General features: G+C 50.3%; 1 protein-coding gene across 2 annotated transcripts in view; it reads right to left on the bottom strand.

Moving 5' to 3' along the window:
* The window catches only part of dnah9 (dynein, axonemal, heavy chain 9), a 779,494-nt gene that overhangs the window by 307,423 nt on the left and 446,322 nt on the right, over positions 1-25,749 (bottom strand). For both annotated transcript variants that reach the window (XM_072483125.1, XM_072483126.1), the window contains 3 exons: positions 18,918-19,178; positions 15,865-16,290; positions 14,274-14,393 (listed from right to left, as the gene is read on the bottom strand). In XM_072483125.1, the coding sequence (XP_072339226.1) occupies positions 14,274-14,393; positions 15,865-16,290; positions 18,918-19,178 (807 nt within the window). The remainder of the gene's footprint in view (positions 1-14,273; positions 14,394-15,864; positions 16,291-18,917; positions 19,179-25,749) is intronic.

Raw genomic sequence — 25,749 nt, 5'->3', positions numbered from 1 at the left:
GAATGGCTTCCTTCTGCACTGTAAATTCTATAATTCTATGAACGGGGTGTCATTTACGAGAGAGGAGTTTGCCACATTCGCTAAATGGAACACCAGTCAGCACATCAAAACCATCCAGTACCTTCCCTCATCAAACAGCCTGGTGGAAAAGGCGGTGCAGACATTCAAAAGAGGCGTAAAGCAGTAGACTACAGGCTCCATAGGCACGATTCCTTTTTAACTCGCGGACGATGATGCACGTGACGACAGGGGTAGCACCAGCAGAGCTGCTGATGGGCCGCTGGCTTAGGACCCACCCAGGTAATCCTGACTTTCATGAAACTCGGTGGGAAAGTGGAAGTGCAACAAGAAACACAGAAACGGCACCATGACCATCAGATGCCAAGGTGGAAGTTTCAATTAGGTGATGCAGTCCATGCCCGCAAATTTAGGACAGGACACTCTGGCTCCCTGGAGTCATGACCAAGAGAACGAGACTGGTCTCCCATAAAGTTCAGATCAAAGGGAAAGTCCAAGGAAAACAGATGGACCACCTCAAGATGCGGGAGCCTGCTCTACACGACGCCAACCACAGATATCGATGCCTTCACTATGCCCAAAACTACCCCTCAGCCCGGGGACCCAACTGGCCATGACCCATCGAACAGGCCAGCAGGAGGAATATGACTCCGGCTCAGATATGGGCATAGAAGCATCCGTTCAGACGGACACTGTCGTTATCCGGGGCCGAGGTTCTGGCAATAGCCCTCTAGAGGTTGGTCAGAAAAAGGTGGTCGTTGTCATGATATTCAAACACACACATCATGATAGACACACCAACAGACAAATCAGAACACACAACACCACAACCAATCACAGAAAGATATAAAAGCACAAACACGACACCTGGTGGTCAGTATTAGCTGGAGAGACGGACAAGGACAGACCTGCTACACGACACACTCAGGGAGACAGCACGTGCAGAGTATCCAGAACGAACTGTATACAAGAGTTAAAATAAAATAGAGTTGTACCACATACAACTGTGTTGGCTCATCTGTGCACCAGAGCACCCAACACCACATGGTACAGGAGTGGATCGATACCTGCCGGCATACCTCAGTGTACACAGACAACCAGCAGTGCCCAGGCAAAATGATAGAGCTCCCGGTTCCGCAGCCGCTCCAGTGCCACGGCGATCTCCGCGAAAACTGGCGGCGATTCCGGCAAGTGTTCGAATTGTTCCTGGTGGCAGCTGAACTCCAAGACCTGGATGATAGCGAAAAAATTGAATTTCTCCTCACAATCGCCGGTGCAAGGGCAAGAGAAATATTCACAAGGTTCAGGTTCTTCAGGAGGCAGCAAAGGTACGATTACCAGGCAGTCCTGGACAAATTCTCCAAGTACTGTGAAGAAAACGCAATCCAATCGGCAAGTAAAGGTAAGAAAAGCGGCAGTACTCACCTCGTGGCCGGGATCCCGGAGCCCGAATTCCCAGAGGCCGAAATCCCGGGCCTGAGAGAGGGCTGGGTCGAGGTCGGCGGCCATCTTGCTAAAGGTATCACGCTAGCACAGTTGCGCGAGCAGTGCGCAGAACCGGAAGTTTCGTTTGCGCATGCGCGAGATGCTGCGCATGCGCAGTCAAGAAAACGGCCATCGGTAAAGGAACAGCGATCTGAGCATGCGCAGTCGCTTCCTACGTGCTACATACCGAGCGTCAGGATGTCAGAGGCCCCAGACCGCACCAATTTATGTGTTTGAATATCATGACAACGACCACCTTTTCCTGACCAACCTCTAGAGGGCTATTGCCAGAACCTCACGTGCAGAGTATCCAGAACGAACTGTATACAAGAGTTAAAATAAAATAGAGTTGTACCACATACAACTGTGTTGGCTCATCTGTGCACCAGAGCACCCAACACCACAGTCGTCAAACTGGTATACACCACCTGACTCAGAACTGCCGAAGGCAGAAGCTTAGCCTCGGGCAAAGCGGTGCAGGAGGCCCCCGCTGATGACAGCAGAGGAAGAAACCTCTGACCTTGATGTGGAGAGGTGTCATAATCCCCTCCCCCAGGGAAACCATTAGCGATCTGCCCAGGGGGCCCGTGGAGTATGAGCTTCCCAGGTAGGGGGCTGAGCCCACCCAGAAGCTGGCCCGAGCAGGGACCAGCATGTTGGTCGTCCCAATGGGGACTGTGATTGTAGATTATTACTGCCATGGACAGATTATTGTAAATAGTAAAATAAATCTTTTGCTTCCTACCGCTGGCTTCTTTGGCCATTAAACCAGACCTTCATAAATGGGCCTGATTGCTCATTAGTGAGCCTATCAGAAGCATATGCAGGAGAGAAATTTAATCTGATTGGAGGCTTAATGAACAGTGTGCTTCATTGAACCTGAGACCAGGGGCGAAATTCTCCCGAAACGGCGTGATGTCCGCCGACTGGCGCCCAAAACGCCGCCAATCAGACAGGCATCGCGCCGCCCCAAAGGTGCGGAATGCTCCGCATCTTTGGGGGCCGAGCCCCAACATTGAGGGACTAGGCCGACGCCGGAGGAATTTCTGCCCCGCCAGCTGGCGGAAACGGCCTTTGTTGCCCCGCCAGCTGGCGGGGAATTGACATCTCGGGGCGGCGCATGTGCGGGAGCGTCAGCGGCCGCTGACAGTTTCCCACGCATGCGCAGTGGAGGGAGTCTCTTCCGCCTCCGCCATGGTGGAGACCGTGGCGGAGGTGGAAGGGAAAGAGTGCCCCCACGGCACAGGCCCGCCCGCGGATCGGTGGGCCCCGATCGCGGGCCAGGCCACCGTGGGGGCACCCCCCGGGGTCAGATCGCCCCGCGCCCCCCCCAGGACCTCGGAGCCCGCCCACGCCGCCTTGTCCCGCCGTTCAAAAGGTGGTTTAATCCACACCGGCGTGACAGGCAATTTATCGGCGGGACTTCGGCCCATCCGGGCCGGAGAATCGAGCAGGGGGGCCCGCCAACCGGCGCGGTCCGATTCCCGCCCCCCTCCGAATATCCAGTACCGGAGACTTTGGCAACCGGCGGGGTCGGGATTCACGGCAGCCCCCGGCGATTCTCCAACCCGGCGGGGGGGTCGGAGAATGACGCCCCAGAACACAGGTGGCAGTGAGTCTGGTGGGAGGAGGAGAGACTGTCTGCTGTGGGGTGGGGAGACATTAGAAAGGTGGGGTGCGAAGAGAGAGACTGCGGAAATGTGGCAGGAGAAAGAGAGAGAGACTGGCTGCTGCTGGTGGTGGGAAGACGAGGCCCATATTGGTCAAGATGGTGGATTGGTGATTGTAGCAACAGTGGCACCCAGGAATGAGTGTGTATGAGAGAGAGTGAATGCGTGGGAGAGAGTGCGTGTGTGTGAGAAAGTGAGTGCGTGGTAGAGAGAGTGCATGTGTGTGAGAGTGAGTGCGTGGAAGAGAGCGTGAGAGAGTGAATGCATGAGAGAGAGTGTGTGTGTGAGAGAGAGTGCATGTGTGTGTGTGAGAGAGAGTGTGTGTGTGTAAGAGAGTGTATGTGTGTGAGAGAGAGTGTGTGTGAGAGAGAGAATGTGTGTGTGTGAGAACGTGTGCGTGTAAGAGAGTATATGTGTGTGAGAGAGAGTGTGAGCGTGGGAGAGAGAGGGAGTGAGTGTGAGAGAGAGTGCGTGTGTGAGAGAGAGTGCATGTGTGTGAGAGAGAGTGAATGCATAGGAGGGAGAGTGTGTTTGTGTGAGAGAGAGTGCGTGGGAGAGTGAGTGCATGTGAGAGAGTGAGCGAGTGTGTGTGAGAGAGTGTGGGGGAGAGAGAAAGTGGGAGAGAGAGTGAGTGGGAGAGAGTGAGTGTGTGTGTATGTGTGAGAGAGTGGATGAATGAATGTGTTGAGAATGAGTGAGTGAGTGTGTGTCTGTGAGAGTGAGTGAGTGTGCAAGAGTGAGTGTCTGGCTCACTCCCAGTCACAGGGTTCTTACTCACCCTTCCCTCGCACTCACTCACACCCACTCACAACAGTGAGTAAGCACCTGAAATGGGGAGTGAGCTGGACCTACACTCTCACCTACTAATGGCCACTTTTATTGATTACTATTTTAAAAATGATCGATTTATTGCATTGACATTGTTTATTTTTGATCAGAAAGTTGTTTATTTTCTTCATACCTCAACTTGTTTTCTGGAGAACAGGCTGAGGAGACATAACCTCAGGAACACGGGGCTGCTGGAGGGGTGGAGGGCCTGAGGCCAACTGACTATTTTTCCCAGATATTTGCGAAGCTGATGGGCGGGGGACGAGCAGATGTCCCCCTCCTGAACTGGAGAGGGCCCACTGATCATGCAGGCAGAGGCCTCGGGCAAATGAGCCACCGCGGGTGGTGATAGTTTGATTTCATAACTTCCAGAAGGAGTGGGTTCTGAAATGGGCTAAAGAGAACCGAGACATGAGGTGGGAAGGAAGCAAAAACATCTGGATTTACCAGGACTTTCGGGCAGAGCTAGTGAAGAGACGTGCAGCCTTTAATAAGGCAAAGTCAGCCCTATATAAGAGTGGAGTGTGTTTTGGAGAAATGTATCCGGCGAGGTTGAGAATTACGTATAACTCGAAAGTTATTTAGTCAATACATTGGAGGAGGCGGAGGCTTTTGTCAAGGAGCAAGGACTTGGACTTAATTGAAAGGGTTTGAATGGGATTTTAATGGGTGTGGATGGGAAGGGTTTGCTTGGGGATGTTTCTGTATGTATTTCTAGTTATTTGGGGTGCCTTGTTCTGTATTGGAGGGGGTGGGGAGGGTCCAGTGTATATGTTGTTTGGGGAGGGATGGGGGGGGGGGAAATGTAGATGGGGGTAATAGGTAAGGCAGCAATATGGATAATGCATGGCCTACGGTGGGATGCTGAGAATTGCAAGGGCTTTGGTTTTGTTTATTTCTTTGCTGCGGAGGCGGGTGGGGTGGGGGGGGAGCGCTTCTCTCTTTTCTTTGTTTGTTAGATGTGGGCCTAATGGGAGCTATCCAGCTAGCAGTTAGGTCTTAGCTAGTGAACGGGAGTCAGGTGGGTGTAGGGCCTGCAGCCTGTTGGACCTGTTTAGAGAGCATTTTTCTTTGGTAGGTAATCTTTTTTAAGTTGGGGGGAGGAAGGGTAGAGTGCTGATGGTGGCCAGGGTTTTTTATTTGTCTTACCTTATGGGTGAGATTTGCGGCCATCTTTGGTGTGCCCTGGGTCATTGAATTTGGTGTAAGATTGGGACAATTCCTCAAGGTGGAAATAAATGAGTTGAGAGGGGGAGATGAGAGACCCACAATCAGACTAGTTACTTGGAACGTTAAAGCTCAGTACACACTGAGAGGAATAATCAAGGGGTTTTATCGAAGATGGCAGCCGTTTATTGCTTATTTCAAGGAATTGGTCACCATTAGTTGTTGGGGGTGGGGAGGCGGGGGGCGAAGGGGAGGGATTTAGGTCTACTATTCTGTCTTTTATGGTTAATGTATGCAAATTCATATATTTTTTCTATTTTGTATTTTATAAATTGAAAAATGTCAATAAAAATATTTCTAAAAAAATATAGTTGCATGGATGAGACTTGCTATATATAGTAAGAAGCTATTAAGCCAGTGATCTAATTCTACTTTGAAATACAGCTCACCATGGGCGACATTCTCCGACCCCCCACCGGGTCGGAGAATCGTCTCCGGCACCGGATATTCGGTGGGGGCGGGAATCGCGCCGCGCAGGTTGGCGGGCCCCCCCCCCTCGATTCTCCGGCCCGGATGGGCCGAAGTCCCGCCGATAAATTGCCTGTCCCGCCGGTGTAAATTAAATCACCTACTTTACCGGCGGGACAAGGCGGCGTGGGCAGGCTCCAGGGTCCTGGGGGGGGCGCGGGGCAATCTGGCCCCGGGGGGTGCCCCCATGGTGGCCTGGCCCGCGATCGGGGCCCACCGATCCGCAGGCGGGCCTGTGCCGTGGGGGCACTCTTTCCCTTCCGCCTCCGCCACGGTCTCCACCATGGCGGAGGCGGAAGAGACTCCCTCCACTGCGCATGCGTGGGAAACTGTCAGCGGCCGCTGACGCTCCCGCGCATGCGCCGCCCGGAGATGTCATTTCCGCGCCAGCTGGCGGGGCACCAAAGGCCTTTTCCGCCAGCTGGCGGTGCGGAAATCCCTCCGGCATCGGCCTAGCCCCTCAATGTTGGGGCTCGGCCCACAAAGATGCGGAGCATTCCGCACCTTTGGGGCGGCGCGATGCCCGTCTGATTGGCGCCGTTTTGGGCGCCAGTCGGCGGACATCGCGCCGTTTCCGGAGAATTTTGCCCCTTTTTACAATTGTTCCTTTTCTGTAACTATGGTTGTATCACTGAAATTGAGATGTGGTTGCTTTGTTCAAAGCTAGAATAACCCCGCTCGTTGGCTTGGATAAGATTCAGAAAATAATTGGTGATCATTACTTTTGATGCAATTACTTGTTTTAGTTATTCCCATTGATTACCTTGATTGGGGGCGGGAGATGAAGAAACATTTTTCTCTCACCTCTAATGTCCTAGAAAATATTGGTGAGATTTTAACATCCCTCCTTAATATTACAACTGATCTTTTCCACTCACTTTGCCATCCATTCTAAAAATTAACATTCAGCTCGTTAATCCTAATATCAATTGTTTCCTTGCAGTCTCTTTATATGAACAGTAATTAAACTGTTCAAGCAAAAAATAAGCTCCACATTTGAAGCAACTTAAAAAGAACCCCGAAAAGAACAACATGAAATGTTAATGATCTTTTCATCATGTTAGTTATGTCTTTTAATAATAATCTTTGTTAGTGTCACAAGTAGGCTTACAGAAGCACAGCAATGAAGTTACTGAGAAAAGCCCTAGTCGCCACACTACAGCGCCTGTTTGGTACATTGAGTGAGAATTCAGGGGCGAAATTCTCCGTTATCGGCGGAAACTCCGCCGATCGGCGCAATAAACGGCGCAAATCCCACTTGCGTCACGTCATAAAAATGGGCCGATAGTCTGCGGCCCGAAATGGGCTAGCAGCGACGTAACGGGATCCGCGCTTGCGCAGTGGTTCACGCCGTGCAGCGTCATACGCGCTGCACGGCGTGACGGCTCATAAGGCCGCGCAGCTCCCCCCCACCCGACCGGAACAGCCGACCGCAACACCCGACTTGATGGCTGGCCGTCGCTCAGCCCCGAGGTTCGAGTCACGCGATGTGGAGGCGCTCCTGGATGCGGTGGAGCAGAGGAGGGACGCCCTGTATCCCGGGCACGGCCGCAGAGTTGCCCCACGCCACAGCCGGCGTCTGTGGAGGGAGGTGGCAGAGGCCGTCACCGCTGTGGCCCTAACACCACAGACAGGCACCCAGTGCCACAAGAAGGTGAACGACCTCGTCAGAGCAGGCAGGGTGAGCCTCCCCATATCCCCCATATCCCCTCTCCCCCAAATCCCCCCCTCCCCCATATCCCCCCCTCCCCCATATCCCCCCTCCCCCCATATCCCCCATATCCCCCCCTCCCCCATATCCCCCCTCCCCCATATCCCCCATATCCCCCCTCCCCCATATCCCCCATATTCCCCCCTCCCCCATATCCCCCATATTTCCCCCTCCCCCATATCCCCCCTCCCCCATATCCCCCATCCCCCATATCCCCCTCCCCCATATCCCCCATATCCCCCCTCCCCCATATCCCCCCTCCCCCATATCCCCCTTCCCCCATATTCCCCCCTCCCCCCTCCCCCATATCCCCCTCCCCCATATCCCCCCTCCCCATATCCCCCATATTCCCCCCTCCCCCATATTCCCCCCTCCCCCATATTCCCCCCTCCCCCATATCCCCCCTCCCCCATATCCCCCCCTCCCCCATATCCCCCATATTCCCCCCTCCCCCATATCCCCCTCCCCCATATCCCCCCCTCCCCCATATTCCCCCCTCCCCATATCCCCCCTCCCCCATATCCCCCCTCCCCATATCCCCCATATTCCCCCCTCCCCCATATCCCCCCTCCCCCATATCCCCCATATTCCCCCCTCGCCATATCCCCCCTCCCCCATATACCCATATCCCCCCTCCCCCATATCCCCCATATCCCCCCCATATCCCCCCTCCCCCATATCCCCCTCCCCCATATTCCCCATATCCCCCCTCCCCCATATCCCCCTCCCACATATCCCCCCTCCCCCATATCCCCCCTCCCCCATATCCCCCCCTCCCCCATATCCCGCATATCCCCCCTCCCCATATCCCCCATATCCCCCCTCCACCATATCCCCCATATTCCCCCCTCCCCCATATCCCCCATGTCACCAACACCCTCCACCATCGCAGAAACACTCACCACGGTTGGGCACTTTAGTGATGAGGCGTCTGGTACACTCACTGGTGCGCACAACACAGCCGTCCCGGTACAGCAGGTGGAGGTAGGAGCAGCAGAGGGACCGGGCGGTCGGAGGGCAGCCCAGGCCAAGCGAACATCTGCCGCCCAGATGGATCCCGGGTTCCTGCAGTTACCACACCCACACATAGATCCGATGCAACCACCGACACGGAGACGAGCGAATAGGGTGACGGGTGGCTTGCGGCGGCTGCGGTCGCAGGTGGAGGAGTCCACCCGCGTCCAGGAGCTGGGAGATGTCCCGGTCATGCGTGCCACCCAGGCTGACACCGCACGGGTGGCGTCCGCGGTTGAGGCAATGGGTGCGACGGTGTCAGACATGGGGAACGGTTTGCGAGGCCTGGGGCCTTCCGTGCAGGCGGCGTCTGTGGCCCAGGAAATGGCTGCCCTCTCACAGGAGGCCATGAGCCAGTGCCAGCGCCAGATGGCAGAGGCGCTCAACGCCATAGCCCAGTCTCAGCAGGCCATGGCCCAGTCTCAGCAGGCCATGGCCCAGTCTCAGCAGGCCATAGCCCAGTCTCTGCAGGCCATGGCCCAGTCTCTGCAGGCCATGGCCCAGTCTCAGCAGGCCATCGCTGAGGGCATCGGCGCCAGTGGCCATGTGCGAGCTGGCGTCGCACTGTCGCAGACAGGGTTCGACAACCCCCTGGGCTCCATGGCTGCAAACCTGCAGACCCCTGTCGATACCAGCACGGGCCTCCAGGACTGGCAGCGCCAGATGTCGGGGGCGCGTCGGATGGCCAGTCTGTTCGCAACCCCCACCCATGTAGAGGCCTGGGGGCCATCGGGCACCCCGAGGGAGGAGGAGGTGGTGTGGTCCGTCCCGGCTCCCTCTGTAGGGGAGGTCCCGGTACACCGCGACACCTCGGACTCCCCCCCTTCCGTCCCAGGTGCATCGGGTGGGCAACGGGCAGGACAGGCTGGCAGCTCGCCATCCCAGTCGCCCGGGCCGCAGCCTGGCCCATCTAGGCCAGGACGCCCCAGGAAACGGCCGCCAAAGGGATCCAGTGTCAGAGGGCAGGAATCACAGGAGTCCACCTCCAGTTCTGCTGTACCGTCTGGGGAACCACGTAGACGTAGTCAAAGGGCCCGTAAGGCCAAACAATTAGACACTGAGTAAGTTGGCACGGGTGCAGGGCACAGATGAGTTTTAGGCGCTAGGGCACGTGCATGAACTCCTTTGGTTATTAAAGTCAATGTTACACCTACCGAAGCTGCCTTTGTGCTCTGTCCAAAGTGTGCGGGGGTGTCATGTACGTTGAGCGCAAGTGTGTGTGTGAGGGGTGGTCTTACCTCAGCCCCAGGTGAGTCTGCCCCCTTCCCCCTGGGCCGCCATCAACATCCCCCGGGCAGAGGACGGGACCGTGCGCTGCAGTGTCACAGCCGCATGCAGGGATGGTCCGGGTGGATGGTGGTACTGTGGCCATGGGTCAGACATAGTCCAACGATGTAGAGCCAGGAGCTCATCGGAGGCGGGTTGTCATCATTCTCCATGGCCTGCGATAGACACGCGTCCACCCGCAACTGGGTGAGCCCGGCCCGTTGTGCCGTCGGTGGATAGGCAATTGGGGGTGGGGGAGTGGTGTGCATGCGGGTGGGGTGTGTGGGGTTGGGGAGGGGGGTGAGGGTGCTGGGTGGGTGGATGGGTGGGGGGTGTGGGTGGTCGGCTGTTGCCATGGTGTGCGGTCTGTGGCCATACTACCCGATTCCCACGCCCATCTAGTCAGTGAAGCGGGCGTCTATCAGTCTGTCCCGTGCCCGCTGGGCCAGCCGGTAACGGTGGACAGCCACCCGTCTGTGTCTACCCCGTCTGCCCTGACCATTGCCCCCATCCCCCTCATCTGGGGAGGACTGGGCCTCTTCCTGCTGCTCCTCTACTCCGCCCTCCTCTGCCTGCGGCACATCGCCCCTCTGCTGGGCTATGTTGTGCAGGACGCAGCACACCACAATGATGCGGCCGACCCTATCTGACCGATACTGGAGGGCGCCCCCAGAGAGGTCCAGGCACCTGAAACGCATCTTCAGCACGCCAAAGCACCTCTGGATCACTCCCCTTGTCGCTACATGGGCATCATTGTAGCGGTTCTCCGCCTCATTGCGTGGCCTCCGTATAGGCGTCATCAGCCACGATCGCAATGGGTAGCCCCTGTCGCCCAGCAACCAGCCCCTCAGCCGGGGATGGCGTCCCTCGTACATGCCGGGGATGGATGACCGCGACAACACGAATGAGTCGTGTACACTGCCTGGGTGACGGGCGCAGACGTGCAGGATCATCATGCGGTGGTCGCAGACCACCTGTATGTTCATCGAATAGGTCCCCTTCCTATTAGTGAACACGGCCCTGTTATCTGCAGGTGGCCGCACGGCGATGTGCATCCCATCGATCGCGCCCTGGACCATGGGGAACCCGGCAATGGCAGAGAAGCCCACGGCCCGGGCATCTTGGCTGGCCCGGTCCACGGGGAAGCGGATGTAGCGGTGCGCCATGGCATAAAGGGCATCTGTCACTGCCCGGATGCACCGGTGCACCGATGTCTGCGATATGCCGGACAGGTCCCCACTCGGTGCCTGGAATGACCCCGTTGCATAAAAGTTCAGGGCCACCGTAACCTTGACGGACACGGGGAGAGGGTGTCCCCCGCCAGTGCCACGCGGTGACAGGTGTGCCAGCAGGTGGCAGATGTGTGCCACGGTTTCCCGGCTCATCCGGAGTCTCCTCCTGCATTCCCGGTCCGTGAGGTCCTGGTATGACTGCCGGGGCCGGTACACACGGGGCGCCCTCGGGTGCCTCCGTTGCCGTGGGGCCGCGACGTCCTCCTCCCCCTCCCTCGTCCTGTCGGTCAGGTGTCCCTCCAGCCTGGGCGGCTGCCGCCTGCCCCTCTGCGGCAGCCTGCGCCGCCTCTCTGGCACGCTCCTCCTCCTCCTCCTCCTCCTCATCCAGGGCAACATAGACATGAGCGGCTGCCACCACGGCGGCCAACATCGCTGGATGGTCTGAAAACATGACGGCCTGGTGGGGGGGAGGGGAACGACGACATGTCATCATTGCCCATATCCCCTCCTCCCCCCAGCCAGGTGGCATGGACCGCATGGGTCCAACTGTTGGAGGCTGGCACCTGGCCAGGTGGACCAACTCATTTGCCCTCCCATCACCCACCCCGGCACGGACCTCCCCCCCCCCCCCAACCTCCACCCCGGCACGGCCCCCTCCCGAACCCCCAACCTCCACCCCAGCACGGACCCCCCCCAACCTCCACCCCGGCACGACCCCCTCCCCAGCACCCAACCTCCACCCCAGCACGGACCCCACCCCAACCTCCACCCCGGCACGGACCCCCCCCCCAACCTCCACCCCGGCACGGACCCCCTCCCCAACCTCCACCCCGGCACGGACCCCCCCCCCCCAACCTCCACCCCGGCACGGACCCCCTCCCCAACCTCCACCCCGGCACGGACCCCCTCCCCAACCTCCACCCCGGCACGGACCCCCTCCCCAACCCCCAACCTCCACCCCAGCACGGACCCCCCCCCAACCTCCACCCCGGCACGGACCCCCTCCACAACCCCCAACCTCCACCCCAGCACGGACCCCCCAACCTCCACCCCAGCACGGACCCCCCCCAACCTCCACCCCGGCACGGACCCCCTCCCCAACACCCAACCTCCACCCCAGCACGGACCCCCCCCAACCTCCACCCCGGCACGGACCCCCCCCCCAACCTCCACCCCGGCACGGACCCCCCCCCAACCTCCACCCCGGCACGGACCCCCTCCCCAACCTCCACCCCGGCACGGACGCCCTCCCCAACACCCAACCTCCACCCCAGCACGGACCCCCCCCCAACCTCCACCCCGGCACGGACCCCCCCCCAACCTCCACCCCGGCACGGACCCCCTCCCCAACCTCCACCCCGGCACGGACCCCCTCCCCAACCTCCACACCGGCACGGACCCCCTCCCCAACCCCCAACCTCCACCCCAGCACGGACCCCCCCCCAACCTCCACCCCGGCACGGACCCCCTCCACAACCCCCAACCTCCACCCCGGCACGGACCCCCTCCCGGCACTCCCCCGGAGCCCAGCCTACTCTAACCACCCCCCCCCCCCCCCGCCGCACACACACACAAGCCGAGACACACCTCTCCTCAGGCAATCAGTCTGCGGCCACGCCATTTCCTGCCCAGAGCCAACCCCCCAGGCCGTCACTCACCTCCTCGCTGGTCGGCGTGAGCCTGGAGCACCGGGTCACGCCGATGAAAAGGAGGTTTGATTGACGTCGACGTGAACGGTCATCACGTCGACGGGACTTCGGCCCATCCGGAAGGGAGAATATCGGCAGGCCGAAAATCGGCTGCCTTGCGCAGACCCGTGACATTCTCCGCGGCAGCGGCGCCATTAACGCCCCGCCGACTTTTCTCCCTTCGGAGACTTCGGCGGGGGCGGGATTCACGGCGGCCAACGGCCATTCTCCGACCCGGCGGGGGGTCGGAGAATGACGCCCCAGGAGTTCCAGTTCACCTAACAAGCACGTCTTTCGGGACTTATGGGAGGAAAACGGAGCACCCGGAGGAAGCCCATGCAGACATGGGGACAACGTGCACAGACAGTGACCCAAACCGGGAATTGAACCTGGGACCCTGGCGCTGTGAAGCAACAGTGCTAATCAATGTGCTACGTGCCTTCTGTGTGGCTATACAGAGATAATACAGAGGGTAGTACCTTAAATCATAAAAGTTAATCCAGACCGATCATAGTTATTCTACAGAGGTGATGTGAAGGAGTTCTTTCACACCATTTCATAGAACCCTAGAATTCCTTCAATGCAGCCCATTCGGCCCATCGGGTCCACTCCACCATTCAATCATGGCTGATTTCAACTCCATTTACCCGCTCTCTCTCCATAGCCCTTAATAAGACCATAAGGGGAGAAAGTGCAAACTTCACAGTTACCCAAGGCTGGAATTGAACCTGGGTTCCTGGCACTGTGAGGCAGCAGTGGTAACCACTGTGCCACCATGCCGTCAGGTCATATACAGTGTTACCGCAATAATTAGCGGGAGGTGCTGTTGTCGTGGAAATGTCACTGGACAAATTATCCAGAAGCCCAGGCTAATGCTCTGGGAACAATGAAGAAATCTGGTATCGAAAACTAATCTCAGCAATGATGGTAATGAAACTATCCCTGATTGTCATAAAAACCCATCTGGTTCCCGAATGCCGAAGGAAATCTGCCATCCTTACCCGATCTGGCCTACGTGTGACTCCAGACATACAGGTTGACCCTCAACTGCCCTCTGAAACATCCGAGCCAACCACTCAGTTCAAGGCCAATTAGGGATGGGCAACAAACAGTGCCCACATTCCATGAAGTAATATTTTAAAAACAGAAAATGTCTGCTTTTAAAGGCCACAGTGAAATGTTCCCTCTGTGTACCTGAACAGGCGGCGGAGAGTGGCGACTAGGGGATTTTCACAGTAACTTCATTGCAGTGTTAATGTAAGACTACTAATTAAAAAAAATTTAAAATATTTTTTTAAAAGTCACGCACCAGCCTTTCACCTGAGGGGCTTTGATAGGGGAGACTTCACAGATAAGCATTGGAAGCCCTTCAATATTGCCTCAGTAACACAACTGCTCATTTCCTCAAAGTGCAGCCAACATTTTTTGTAAGATTAAGGATTTGACCTTCGTTCAGATTGAAATGTTTCAGTATGCACTCACAAAGCTCTGCTTAAATTGTGGCACAGGCTGGACAGTAGAGCTCACTGCTGCATTCTCAGGGCAGGTACGAGTGTGAAATCGTATTTGCAGCATAACAGCTATACTAATGTTCCAACATGAACACATTCTGACAATCAACTACATCCAGTCATTACAAAACTGCTCATAGAATAAGAAAACTCACCAGTCGATTGGCAAGGGTAATGGTGCGTTCAGTTGACTCAGCTTCCTGTTGGCATTTCAGTTTATCTGCCGTTGCCTGTTCAAATTGTGCCGTTAACTTAGCTAAGTTTGCATTCAATTGCTATTAAAGAAGAAGAAAACAGAATTTTGATCAATATTAGGTCAATACAGAACACCAGTCCACCACTGCATAAAAGCTGTTTATTTTGATTTCCTTGCCTCAATATTTCCTTACATCTCTGGGGAAATTAACAAACACTTTTCATTCATCGCATTTGGGGTGAGATTCTTTGGCCTCCCTATGGTGCGTTTCTCGGCGGCCCGCAGTTGGCCGGCCAGGCAGGATCTTCTGGCCCAGCCGCTGTCAATGGGGATTCCTATTGAATCCACCCCATGCTGCCGGGAAACCCATGGTGGGGTGCGCCGTCGGTGGGACCGGAAGACCCTGCTGGCAAGAACAGCGGGGAGATCTTGCTTGGTTTATTGTGTCCAACTACATTTTGAGTTGCGTAACTGAATTTGTCTAAATATGATTTTCAGCCCTTTGATATGGTCTGTATCAAAAGTCATACTTGTCACCTGAGGGGCTTTGATAGGGGAGACTTCACAGATAAGCATTGGAAGCCCTTCAATATTGCCTCAGTAACACAACTGCTCATTTTGAAAATCATTTGGTGCAATTTTAATACAATGCAGAGATCTTCAATCAGCCTTTAGTAACAGTTAGAGCTCTGTGATCAATTGTTTTGTATAACATCTATATGACAATGTGACAAATGCAGGAAATTGTATATATTATAATTTATATTTGTTGCAGTAATGTTAATAAAAACCCCAATTTAAAGAACATACAGGTAGTATGTCTGCTACCGCTGTGATTAAGGAGTCATGAAACCGAGGTAATCATTGGTTTTAACCATTTACTTCTTTACAGTTAGATGACTAATGGAACATTGTTTCGATTTTGGAGGATTCCTAGAGTGTAAATAATTTATGAGGGATGGTGCTCAGTCCTGAATAAACAGGTCATGGGACATCTTAGTGGGAGGAGACTGAAGGCAGCCTTATTAAGTAATTAAGGGATAGAGCCAGGTCTAGCTGTAGTTTTGTAGTTTGCCATAGGATTTTAGGCTGGCAAGACAGGGTTTCAGCTGGCTCCTGACTGTTCTCTCCAAGGTCTTTGCACAGAGAAAAGCAAGTGAATCTGATTGTCAATTTTATTCATAAGTGGTCTTTGAACTATATTGGTTTGTTTAACTGGAATATATGTAAATATATATATAGTTGCAGGTGTAGGGAGTATGTTAAATTTTTTCCTTTATTTTAAGAATTATTAACTGTAAAGCTGTTACTGTGTGGCTAATGTGATTGATTGTGTGTTTAAATTCAAATTTGTTTTAACATAAAAGATACCTATTGGTCAGTGTTATCACTCCTGGGTGAAGTATCCTTTCCTCACAGTTTTACAAATTGCAAATTGTTGGGTTTCTCATCCGGGATCCTGACCTTAATGAAGTACCTGCAGTCATTAATGTAAGGTGAACATCCAGGAATGGTGACCAATGTACACCAGGTCATTTCTTTCTACTTACATTTATCTTGGCTTTGATAATTGTCAGTTTATCCTGGGCGGCAGCTAACTCTGCATTAGCTTTGTTCAAAGCTTGCCGCTTAGGCTCCACATCGCAGTAGACTTCGTAAAACTTCACAATGTTGACAACCCAGGAGCAAAGGCCAGCGGCGGCGAGAGACTTGGATGCAATAAACTCTGGGTTGAATTCTGGGTCGTGCATGTAAGGCTGAATAGCTTTCAGGCAGTTCTCGTGGATGTTCTCCTTATCGAAGTTGATCAGGCAATCGAGGAACCCATCCACCTTTGCCATCATGACCTTCGCCGACTTCCAGCTGCGGTCTTTGGGTACCTTGCCTCCGAGCGCCGTGAGCACCAACACAGCAGCGGTGACATTTGTCACAGCTGAGGGGGGGGTGCCAAAGGACTTCAGTTCTGTCAAATTGTTCTGAAGGAAGAACAAAACAGCGAGTGAAGCTGAATGAATTTTTCTTTCACAGTCAAGCTCCAGTAGGAAGTTGAGTTATCAATTTGAGTGCATTGCTTTGAAGCCTGCAGCTGTAGTCTGAATTTTAGATAACATGAGTCATCAAATGTAAGGCAATGAATCCCCCTGGTGGTAACATAAATCTCTAACGGCTAGTTAGCTGTGAAGTTGTTGAGTCCCCACAGCGTCCTACGGCAGTTGATTCTAACATGATTATGGGAATCAAAAAACAAACGATCAGCAAATTTGTGACAACCCCTGTACAACTGACCTAGTTTAACGCTTTGGAATCTTTTCCAATTACGTAAACCCACTTCACATGAAAAGTAGGGACCAAACATAAAAATGGGGGCGGAATAGGAAAGCACAAAATAAGCCATCAAATCAATTGTGTGATATTTGGGTTTAAAAGTTATTGTTAATTTAAAAAAAAGAGATTTCTGTCAGAACATCTTGTCAATGAATAACAAAATCAATTTCTGACTCAGGCAACCGTGTCCATTTGGAATATCTTTTCTAAGGAGCAGCTGGCACGGAAAGTCCCTGAATTAAATGTGTATTTTTTTCCAAATCACTGTTTCTGTTCACTGCAATTCTGTAATGTTCTATTGTGCTTCAGATCAAACATGTCTTACAGTAACAAATAGTTTATTTCGTAGTCTATAATATCACTGAAAAAGTTGACAAGCTCATGCTCCACCTTAACTTTGATTTTTCGTACTTTCATTTTCCGATAAAATGATTCGCTTGGAGGCTTTAATCAATCGTCTTCATTTAAAAGGAGGCTTACAAGATAGTGTATGTCCCGAGCAGCAGCAAACTCTGCAGTGGCTTTCTTCACAGCTTGCCACTTAAGCTCAACATCACAATAGACTTGGTAAAACTTCACAATGCTGACAACCCTGGAGCCAGTGGCTGCTCGAGATTTATCAGTGATTTCAATATCTTCTGAGACTGGTTATGCCCATGATAATGCACATTCTACATCATTTATAAACAGCAAAGATCTTTTCCCGCAGCCATTTAAGATGAAACCGCCGGTTCTTCTTCCTGCAGTATGAACTGTCAATGAATCGCTCAGGGTTATAAATCATATTCAATTGATTTAACATCAGCTCAAGAAACATCCAAACAAGATGTTGACCTTAATAATTACGGCCCTGCCAAGGCAAAAGGCTACATTTTATCTTCTTAAATGCATCAAGATAAATCAAATTTCCAGCACATCAGCGACCAAAAACACACAATTCACTGTTACATTATTTCACTCACTTTAAGATGATTTATATCCTACTTCTAGAGAAATTAAAATAAGATACATTGGAAGAGTATTGTAATGTTCCCTTAATTTATGAGCAATTGGGGCAGCTACTGCTTCCTGGCGTTGCCGATGTTGATGCTGGAAAGTGACACAAGAGGCGGAATTCTCCGGTTTTGTTCGTCCCGCCACGACTGCCAGCGAGGACTGAGAATTTTGCGCTCAGAGAAAACTCCATTCACTGCAGCAGGTCTGGAGAATCCCAGCCGCGGGAGAGATTGGAGACTCCTGGCCAAGGTTAAGTTATCACTTACTATGCATATTGTGAAGAAGACTAAAGGGTAATCTTTGTGCTGCAGCTCAAAGAGACAAAACTATAATCATAATGTCTCCCAAGCAACATTGTACTCAAAAAGAAGGTGACATAAAATGTTAGCCTGTATCCATTAGCACAAAATAAAGAGCTTGTATGATATAGCACCTGATGGTGGTCTTAAGGTCTCAAGAAGTGCTGTTTAACAAATGGGCTACTTTTAAAAAATAATTACATGCACTCACAGGTTGGTCAATTTGTACACAGCAAAGTCCCCAAAAAGAATGAATGATCAGAAAATCTGTTTGTATGCTGTTGGCCAGGCTACTGGGAGAATAGCCTGAATAATAATGGGGGGTTTTCAGCTGGTGGCAAGCAAGACAGGAATTTTGATTGGGCTCAATAATGACGCCTCCATGGTCACGTTGTCACTTGTTAATAATTGGTAACGTCATCTGTTCAACACTCCGATCATCTGTCTTTATGGCTTTCCTAATAGAGCCATAGAGGTCAACGGCACAGGAAAGCACTTCGGCCCATTGTGTCTGCGCTGGAGAAAAACAACCACCTAAGTATTCTAATCCAATTTTCCAACACTTGGCCCACAGTATGCCTTGGCATCGCAAGTGCACATCTAAATACTTCTGAAATGATATGAGGATTACTGCCTCCACCACTCAGTCAGGCAGTGAGTTCCAGACTCCCACCACCCTTCTGGTGAAGAACCTTTTCCTCACATCCCCTCCAAGCCTCCTGCTCCTTACCTTAAATTTATGCCCCCTGGTTATTGATCCCTCCACCAAGGGAAAAGTTTCTTCCTGTCTGTGCCCCTCATAATTTTATACATCTCAATCATGTCCCCATGCAGTCCCCTCTACTCCAAGGCAAACCACCCCATTCTATCCAAACTCTCCAGCCTTACAGTTGTGTGACATGCTTGGGACCTTTATCTACATTCAAGATGTGAAAATGATTGCAAGCTGTTATTTTTCTTTCGGATTTCATTCAAACTCTTACCTTATTCAGAGTGTTGAGAGCCTCTTGAGCAGCACACAGGGCAGGCTCAGCTTTTGCTAAATCCTCCTCACAGTCTCTCTGTGTTCGGGTAACCTCTACAGCAATGAGAGCCACCTTCTGTTCTTCCCCATCTGCAATAGCTTTTTCTTTGCTAACTTTCTCTGTTTCAACTCCAACCACTTGAATCAGCTTGTCAGCGTCTTCATTTTTCTGTTTCAGCTCAATTTCCTGCGCAGCCAGTTTGGCTTTCAGATCATCTACCTAATTCAAGGAGTTAAATATAAGGGAGTAATCACAAAATGTCTAAAAGCTCCAAGTTAATATCCATGCTATATTCATATGATCTGAAAACATTAAACCACTTTTAGTAGTGACAAAGTAATTGAGGATAAGAAGGGCATTGGCTCTTCATCCATCTTGAATAACTGATGTCTCCCAATTGCAGTCTCTATAATTGGTTCATAAAAGATTCAAGATCAATATCTAAAACATCTTCGCAAGATCTGTCACTAAAATCTAGAAATGGTACTGCTTGATCCAAATTAGTCCAAGGGTGGAATTTTCCCATATTTTTCAGAGTGTCAGGCATGTAGCTCGCCAGCTGCACAGCCGAGTTTTGGGGTCAAGGTTTTGGGCCCTTTGAAAAAACAAAATCCCCTCCGCTCTCACGCATCAGCATTGGGGCTCTTCCAATGCAACAGACATAATGTGAACCGTGCCCCAGTGGGACTCCCCAGAAGGTCCGTCTGTGGCACTGCCCCCTGGCATAGGTTGGCACTGCCATGTTGGCACTGTCAGGTTGCCCGGTAATGCCGACCTGTGCCAGAAAGTAGTGCCAAGACACTGCCTGGTCATGTCCCTCCCTCTCTGCTCCCCGGAGCTAGATTTACCTTTATGTCCCATAGGAATCCACTCGACTGATTCCCGTTTCCCCAAGCCTGCTGTAAACCTCGCCCGACATGACGTCACGTTGGCGAGGTTTGAATATTCAGTGAGGGGGGGGATCATATGGCGGTGGGGCTCGGTAACGAGATTAAAATGTATGCAATCCCTAACCACAAATGCTAGCTGTAGATAACCCCAGTTTGTCTATCCACACACATTTCTTCTCTGCATTCTAGAAGGATCCAGTGCAGATCTTGTAAAATTATTCCTAAATTTCCTATCCCAAATTTCTTTCAATTTCTTAAATCATGATAGCTTGGACAAAACAGCCTGACCAAAATTCCAATTTGGAACCAAGATTTACACATATTCCCAGTAAAAGTGAAGTAAAATTGCAACTGGTTATGCAGGAGTTATAATATGAAAATTGCAATCATCTGGAAATTCAAATATGTTGCACTATATTCCCATTTGGTTTCATTATGAGCATTGCTTATTTCAAAGGACTGGATCATTCAAAATTTTTAGTGCAAAAATTAACCTTGAATTACCTAGAGCAGTCTGTATTTAAAAATACAGTTGTCCAACATTAACAGCCATTGAAACAACATGCCTCCATTACTGGGAGAAGATTGTGGTGACGTGGTAATGTCACTGAACTAATTTTCGAGAAGCCCAGGCTAATGCTTGGAGGACATTGGTTCAAATCCCACAGTAAATCTGGAATGTAAAGCTAATCTCAGTAATGGTGACCGGGGAAGCTATGAAAACACATCAGATGTACGAATGCCTTTTGGTGAAGGCAATTTACCTTTGTGATCTGGTCTGGCCGACATTGACTCCAGATCCTCTGCAATATGGTTGACTCTTAACTGTGAAATAGCCTATGAAACCACTCATTCAACGGTGATTGGAGATGGGCAACAAATGTTGGCCTTGCCAGCAATGCCCACGTTCCAAAGAATAAAAAAGGCCATAACATATTTTATGGTTCTGTTATGTCATGTAGATCTTAATCCGTTTTACTGTCATAATAATGACACTGATGTGTATAATATTCTTACATGGTACTTTGAATTAATTATAAGGAAACAGAAACAAAGGGTTATTGGTTGGGTAAGTGGACTGAGGTTATTTTGGAGGTACAATTTGAACTGATCTTAATGAGGAGAGTCCATCAAAATGTGAACAATGTTACCAAACTGACAGTAATGTTCACATAAATCATGGAACTACAAGTTCAAGAACACAGCAAAGCTGAATAATTTAGTGGCAGAATGTGGTAACTTATTGTCTCGTATTGACTTTTACTCCATATTATTTATGATCTTTCTCTTCCGCTATCAACATCAGGATGCAATGCTGCAGCTCTGCCAGGCTTTATAGGGTTACTGCTTTTAAAAATCAAGTCAGTCGAGAGAAACGCAAGCCAATCATGGATCAAGTTTTTCAATCCATTGCTAATCCACGGCACATGAATAAGTAAAGAAGGTGCCTAGTTGTTAAATATTTTCAAGTCAGGGATAGAAAGGTTCTTCTTGGATAATGAGGGAATTAAGCCACAGTGGAATGGTGTAGGAAGGTGGAGTGGAGGTAAATCACAGAATCCCTACATTGCAGGAGGCCATTCAGCCCATTGAACCTGCGCCAATCCTCTGAAACAGCATCCTCTCTAGGCCCACTCCCCCACAAATCCATAACTCTCACCCAACCTTTTGACACAAAGGTGGCCAATCCACCTAACATGCACATCTTTGGACTGTGGGAGAAAACCGAAGCACTCGGAGGACCCCACGCAGTCACGGAGAGAACATGCAAACTCCACACAGTCAGTCATCCAAGGTTGGAATCGAACCCGGATCCCTGGCGCTGTGAGGCAGCAGTGCTAATCACTGTGCCATCCCGATCTTAGCTGAATGGCAAAGCATAGCTGAAGGACCAAGTGGTCTGTGCCCACTCCCATTTCTTCTGTTCGTATTATACTTGAAGATTTTCTGCAACATTTCAATTGGTCCAATGTCAAAATAAATGCAAAGAGTGCCACCCTCATAAAGCATTGTTTCTTTTGCTGACATGTTTGACCACAATGCCAATATTCTGCCATTGCTTAATTAATTTTCAGTTAAGTTTGCTCAATGCCTTTCTGATGAAGTGTCCCTTTAAAAACAACCAGAGCCACATTTTGCTGTACGAAGGGCTCAGCAGCAAAGTTCTGAACTTCTTTTCATAATTTCCGTCAATTGTACAACATTGTGCTTCTCCAGCTGCTCATCTCTTTTAGCTCCTTCTCACTTCTTTTCTCTTTCACTCTCAGACTGCAATTATCTTCCTCCCCCCTCCACGCTGCTCTCCATTGCTTGTACCTCAAGAGATGCTACCATAGAAACAGCCCAAACACTTTCTTTGAGGTACCATCTTTATGAATAGATCATCTTTTTAAGATTAAAAAACTGTCACTAATTAACAATCGCACATTTTTCGTATCACTCCTTCATGTTCAATGCTGTTGACGAAGGCACACTTGCATTCTCTCTCATTATTTTCACTCCAAATGTGGAATCGTCAAAATTACAGCACATGACGAGTCCATTGGCATTTGCATCCATGCCAGTGGTAGCTCGTCGACTGGAGACATGTGTATTCTTATCCAACTTAAGCCAAGTGTTTGCCATGTACCTTTTTTATATTCCTTGTTTTCACACACGGAATTCCCTTCGAGATGATAACATCTCCAGAGAGAAGGAAAAGGTACTGATTGAAGTCGTCCCTGGAATTTGAGTGAACAAGGAAGATAAAGGCAATCAGAAAATGAACGGAAGAGAAAAAGAGAAAGGTAAAATGGAGCAAACTAGGGAAGCTGGTGGAACACAGATACTGAGAATATGAGGAAATTGAAATTATTAAAATGATCAATTTGAACCAGAGACGTCTTACAGAAGCACAATCTGTAACTAATCTTCCAGAAAAAGGTTGCCTGAAGTTTCGAGGGGGTTATCTAATTAAGATAAATTGTACTTTTCTCATCTGCTTCCCAAGGAATATTGAAAATATTTAATATTACTGTTTTCCTCGTGAAAACCTTTCTCAATAAAAGTAATTGACTGTGCATCCTCCATATTGGCATTGCCTTCCAACATTCATCACCCTGCGTTGGCACTGATCATTTTTGCAATTAATTAGTAATCGCAGGATGTTCAGTAAAAGATTTCTTATATTGACAGAAAAACTGCAAAAGGTTTTTTTTCTGCAGGGCCTAGAGAGAAAGATCCAAGTAAACCATGGTAATACATTATTGAAAAGATTCAAATAATGAGGTTACTTTAAATCATTATCAAGCCTGGGGTGCAGGAGAAGGGTACATAATTCAACTCCTTATTAAGTCAGAATATGTATCCCGTACACTTTGTAAATCTTTCAAAGGCAAAGCATTAAATTAAAATGGCTGGAGAAAGTGAGAGGAAATGTATATTTAAAACGGAACAGATTCTGATTCTAATTTTTGTCATGTCAAATTAAATGGAGGGACATCTTACCTCCAGGCAATAAGTTCAAATTGTCAATATTAGATCAGTCACCCGACATATCATTTCCCAGTTGTCCATTACATTAAAACCAATCGGAAGGGGAACCGGGTGAGGTGTATAACAGATGGGTGACACAATATCGCTGGTGTTATCCTATTGCCAAAAGTTAACCTGAACTGCATGGGTGGGATATTCTGGTCCTTCCCACTGGCGGGACCTTCCTGTCTTGCTAATGGCGACCGCTACCGCCTGTCATCCGTTCCCCCAATCCCATCCTGCCTCTCCACCAAGCGGGTTCCATTGCGCCAGGCAAGTCATGCGAAAAGCCGGAGACACCAGTGGGATCAGAGGATCCCATCGGCCGCCAATGGCAAGCCATCTCCACGCCAGAAAACATGCCACAGGTCTAGTGTATTTAGCCTTCAAACCTCCTGCATTATTTAAAAGGATTCATCTGTTCTCCACTCCAAACAGATGAAACAATCATCAATGTTTTCCATGCACTCATCACCTGGCTAATGTTCTTTCTCATTTATTTTCCCTGCACTTGGACTTGAAGATAAAAATATTCCATACAATACTGCATGAAGTAAAACACAGTCAAGAGGGAAGGCACTGGACCTAAAGAAACACCACATGGTCAATGTGTCATCGTAGACAGATGTGGGTATATTTGTCTCAGCTCTGTGGTGATATGCATATGTATAGCAATGTATATAGTTGGATGTACGACCTCCGACCAGCAGGCGGGGACAGTGATCCACCATGTGACTCCACAGATCAGCAGTTCGTAGTAAGTCGGATGAGAGGACTGTCTCATTAGAGATAGCTCCAGGCGAATTCACTTATTCGTTACCATTTGTATTATAGTTCATTTGTTGTCTTTCCACATGATCATTTTATTAATGAACTATCTTACTAGTTAAAGAACTAGATGTTTTGTGTGCATCTTTACCACAGCCACAACAAGCTCTTGACGATTAAATGTCACAATGGTTTTTATATGATAGTGACATTGGTGTGGGCCATGAACCTTTAACTTGTTTCCAATGATATCTGTTAAAATGCAACAGAACACTTAATTTTATCAAGGGAGTGTGGAAAGGTACCCAAGTGATAAATGCAGGTGCGATAGATGCCTTTTGAAGAACTGTGCCAAGGGGTCCCCTTGGTTGACAAAACTCATCGCTGGATCTGCTTGGGACACCTGACTTGGGGCTTTTTGTCATTAGTTCTAACATCGTCCCCACACAGAGGTGAACTTCAAAGGTAAACAACAGAACTATATCTGTCAGGAACAGAAGAGGTGGGATCAGGAAATTAGTTTGCACCAATACATGCCAGTATTGGAGCTACTTCTTTGACCAAGGTTTTAGTCACCCCTGGTAGCCTGGTAGCCTATTTTTGTCTGATTATCTTGCTGTGCAAAGCTTTGTGAAAGGCAAATTGGCGTATAGGTAAAGGTAACCAAATCCATCTAACCATCAGTGGTCCTTTTCCGCTGCAATATTTCAAAAAGGTCTTGGATAAATAATTTTGGGGAGGAAGAAGGATCAATGAAGAAATGACAGCTCGGTTAGACCAATGTCAACAGTGAAGAAAATCTTAGAGACAGACATGACCGGTACTTGGAAAAATATGCGTTAATATATGAAAACCAGCAGGGATTTGTTGAAGGTAAACAGTGTCCATTTAGCTTGATTGAGTTATTTGATGAAGTCACAGGGAGGTTGATGAGGGTGCATGGTTGATGTTGGATATGAGGACTTTCAAAAGGCATTTGATGGAGTACCACAAGATGAACTTGTTCCCAAAGTTGAATTGAAGGGGCAGTGGCTGCATGGGCACAAAAGTGACCAAGGGACAGATTTAAGGTGCTGGTCACACAAGAGCTGGATGTTCAGTGAGTGGAGCCCCTTCCTGTTAATAGAGGGCACCTGTAGATGGCCCGGTGAGCGCAAGGCAACATGCGTGCCATCTAATAGCCATTTTGGAAGGCTGGTCCCATCTCCTCTCCCCCCCCCCCCCCCCCCCCCCCAACCCATTCAGTCCCCTCAAGTGTCACTAATTTGAGCATCACGAATCTTGCGAGAGGCCTCTCACATGATCCAAAGGTCTCGACCCGACACCAGGTTGGGAGCGATGAGGCTTCTGATGCGCACCCCTGGATTTGGCTAGACTTGGCATAATTTCAAAGTTTGCAGAAGATGCAAAACTTCCTGCTTATAGGATATTCAAGTCCTGGAAACATCCGTGAGTTCCTCAACGGTGGCATGGATAAGTAATATAAATTGCCAAAGACTTTGGCAGGATCCCGCCAGTAACCAATACGAATCACCTCCACCATGGGAGGGCTGGAGGATTCCACCCACAGACTTCAGGAGGGCAGGCTGGTGCAATGAGCAGACACATGGCAGTTGCAA

This window comes from Scyliorhinus torazame, chromosome 18 (assembly GCF_047496885.1).
Source record: "Scyliorhinus torazame isolate Kashiwa2021f chromosome 18, sScyTor2.1, whole genome shotgun sequence".
Lineage (NCBI taxonomy): Eukaryota > Metazoa > Chordata > Chondrichthyes > Carcharhiniformes > Scyliorhinidae > Scyliorhinus > Scyliorhinus torazame.
The sequence above is the reverse complement of the archived record's forward strand: the minus strand, read 5'-3'. Positions and strand labels throughout refer to the sequence as shown.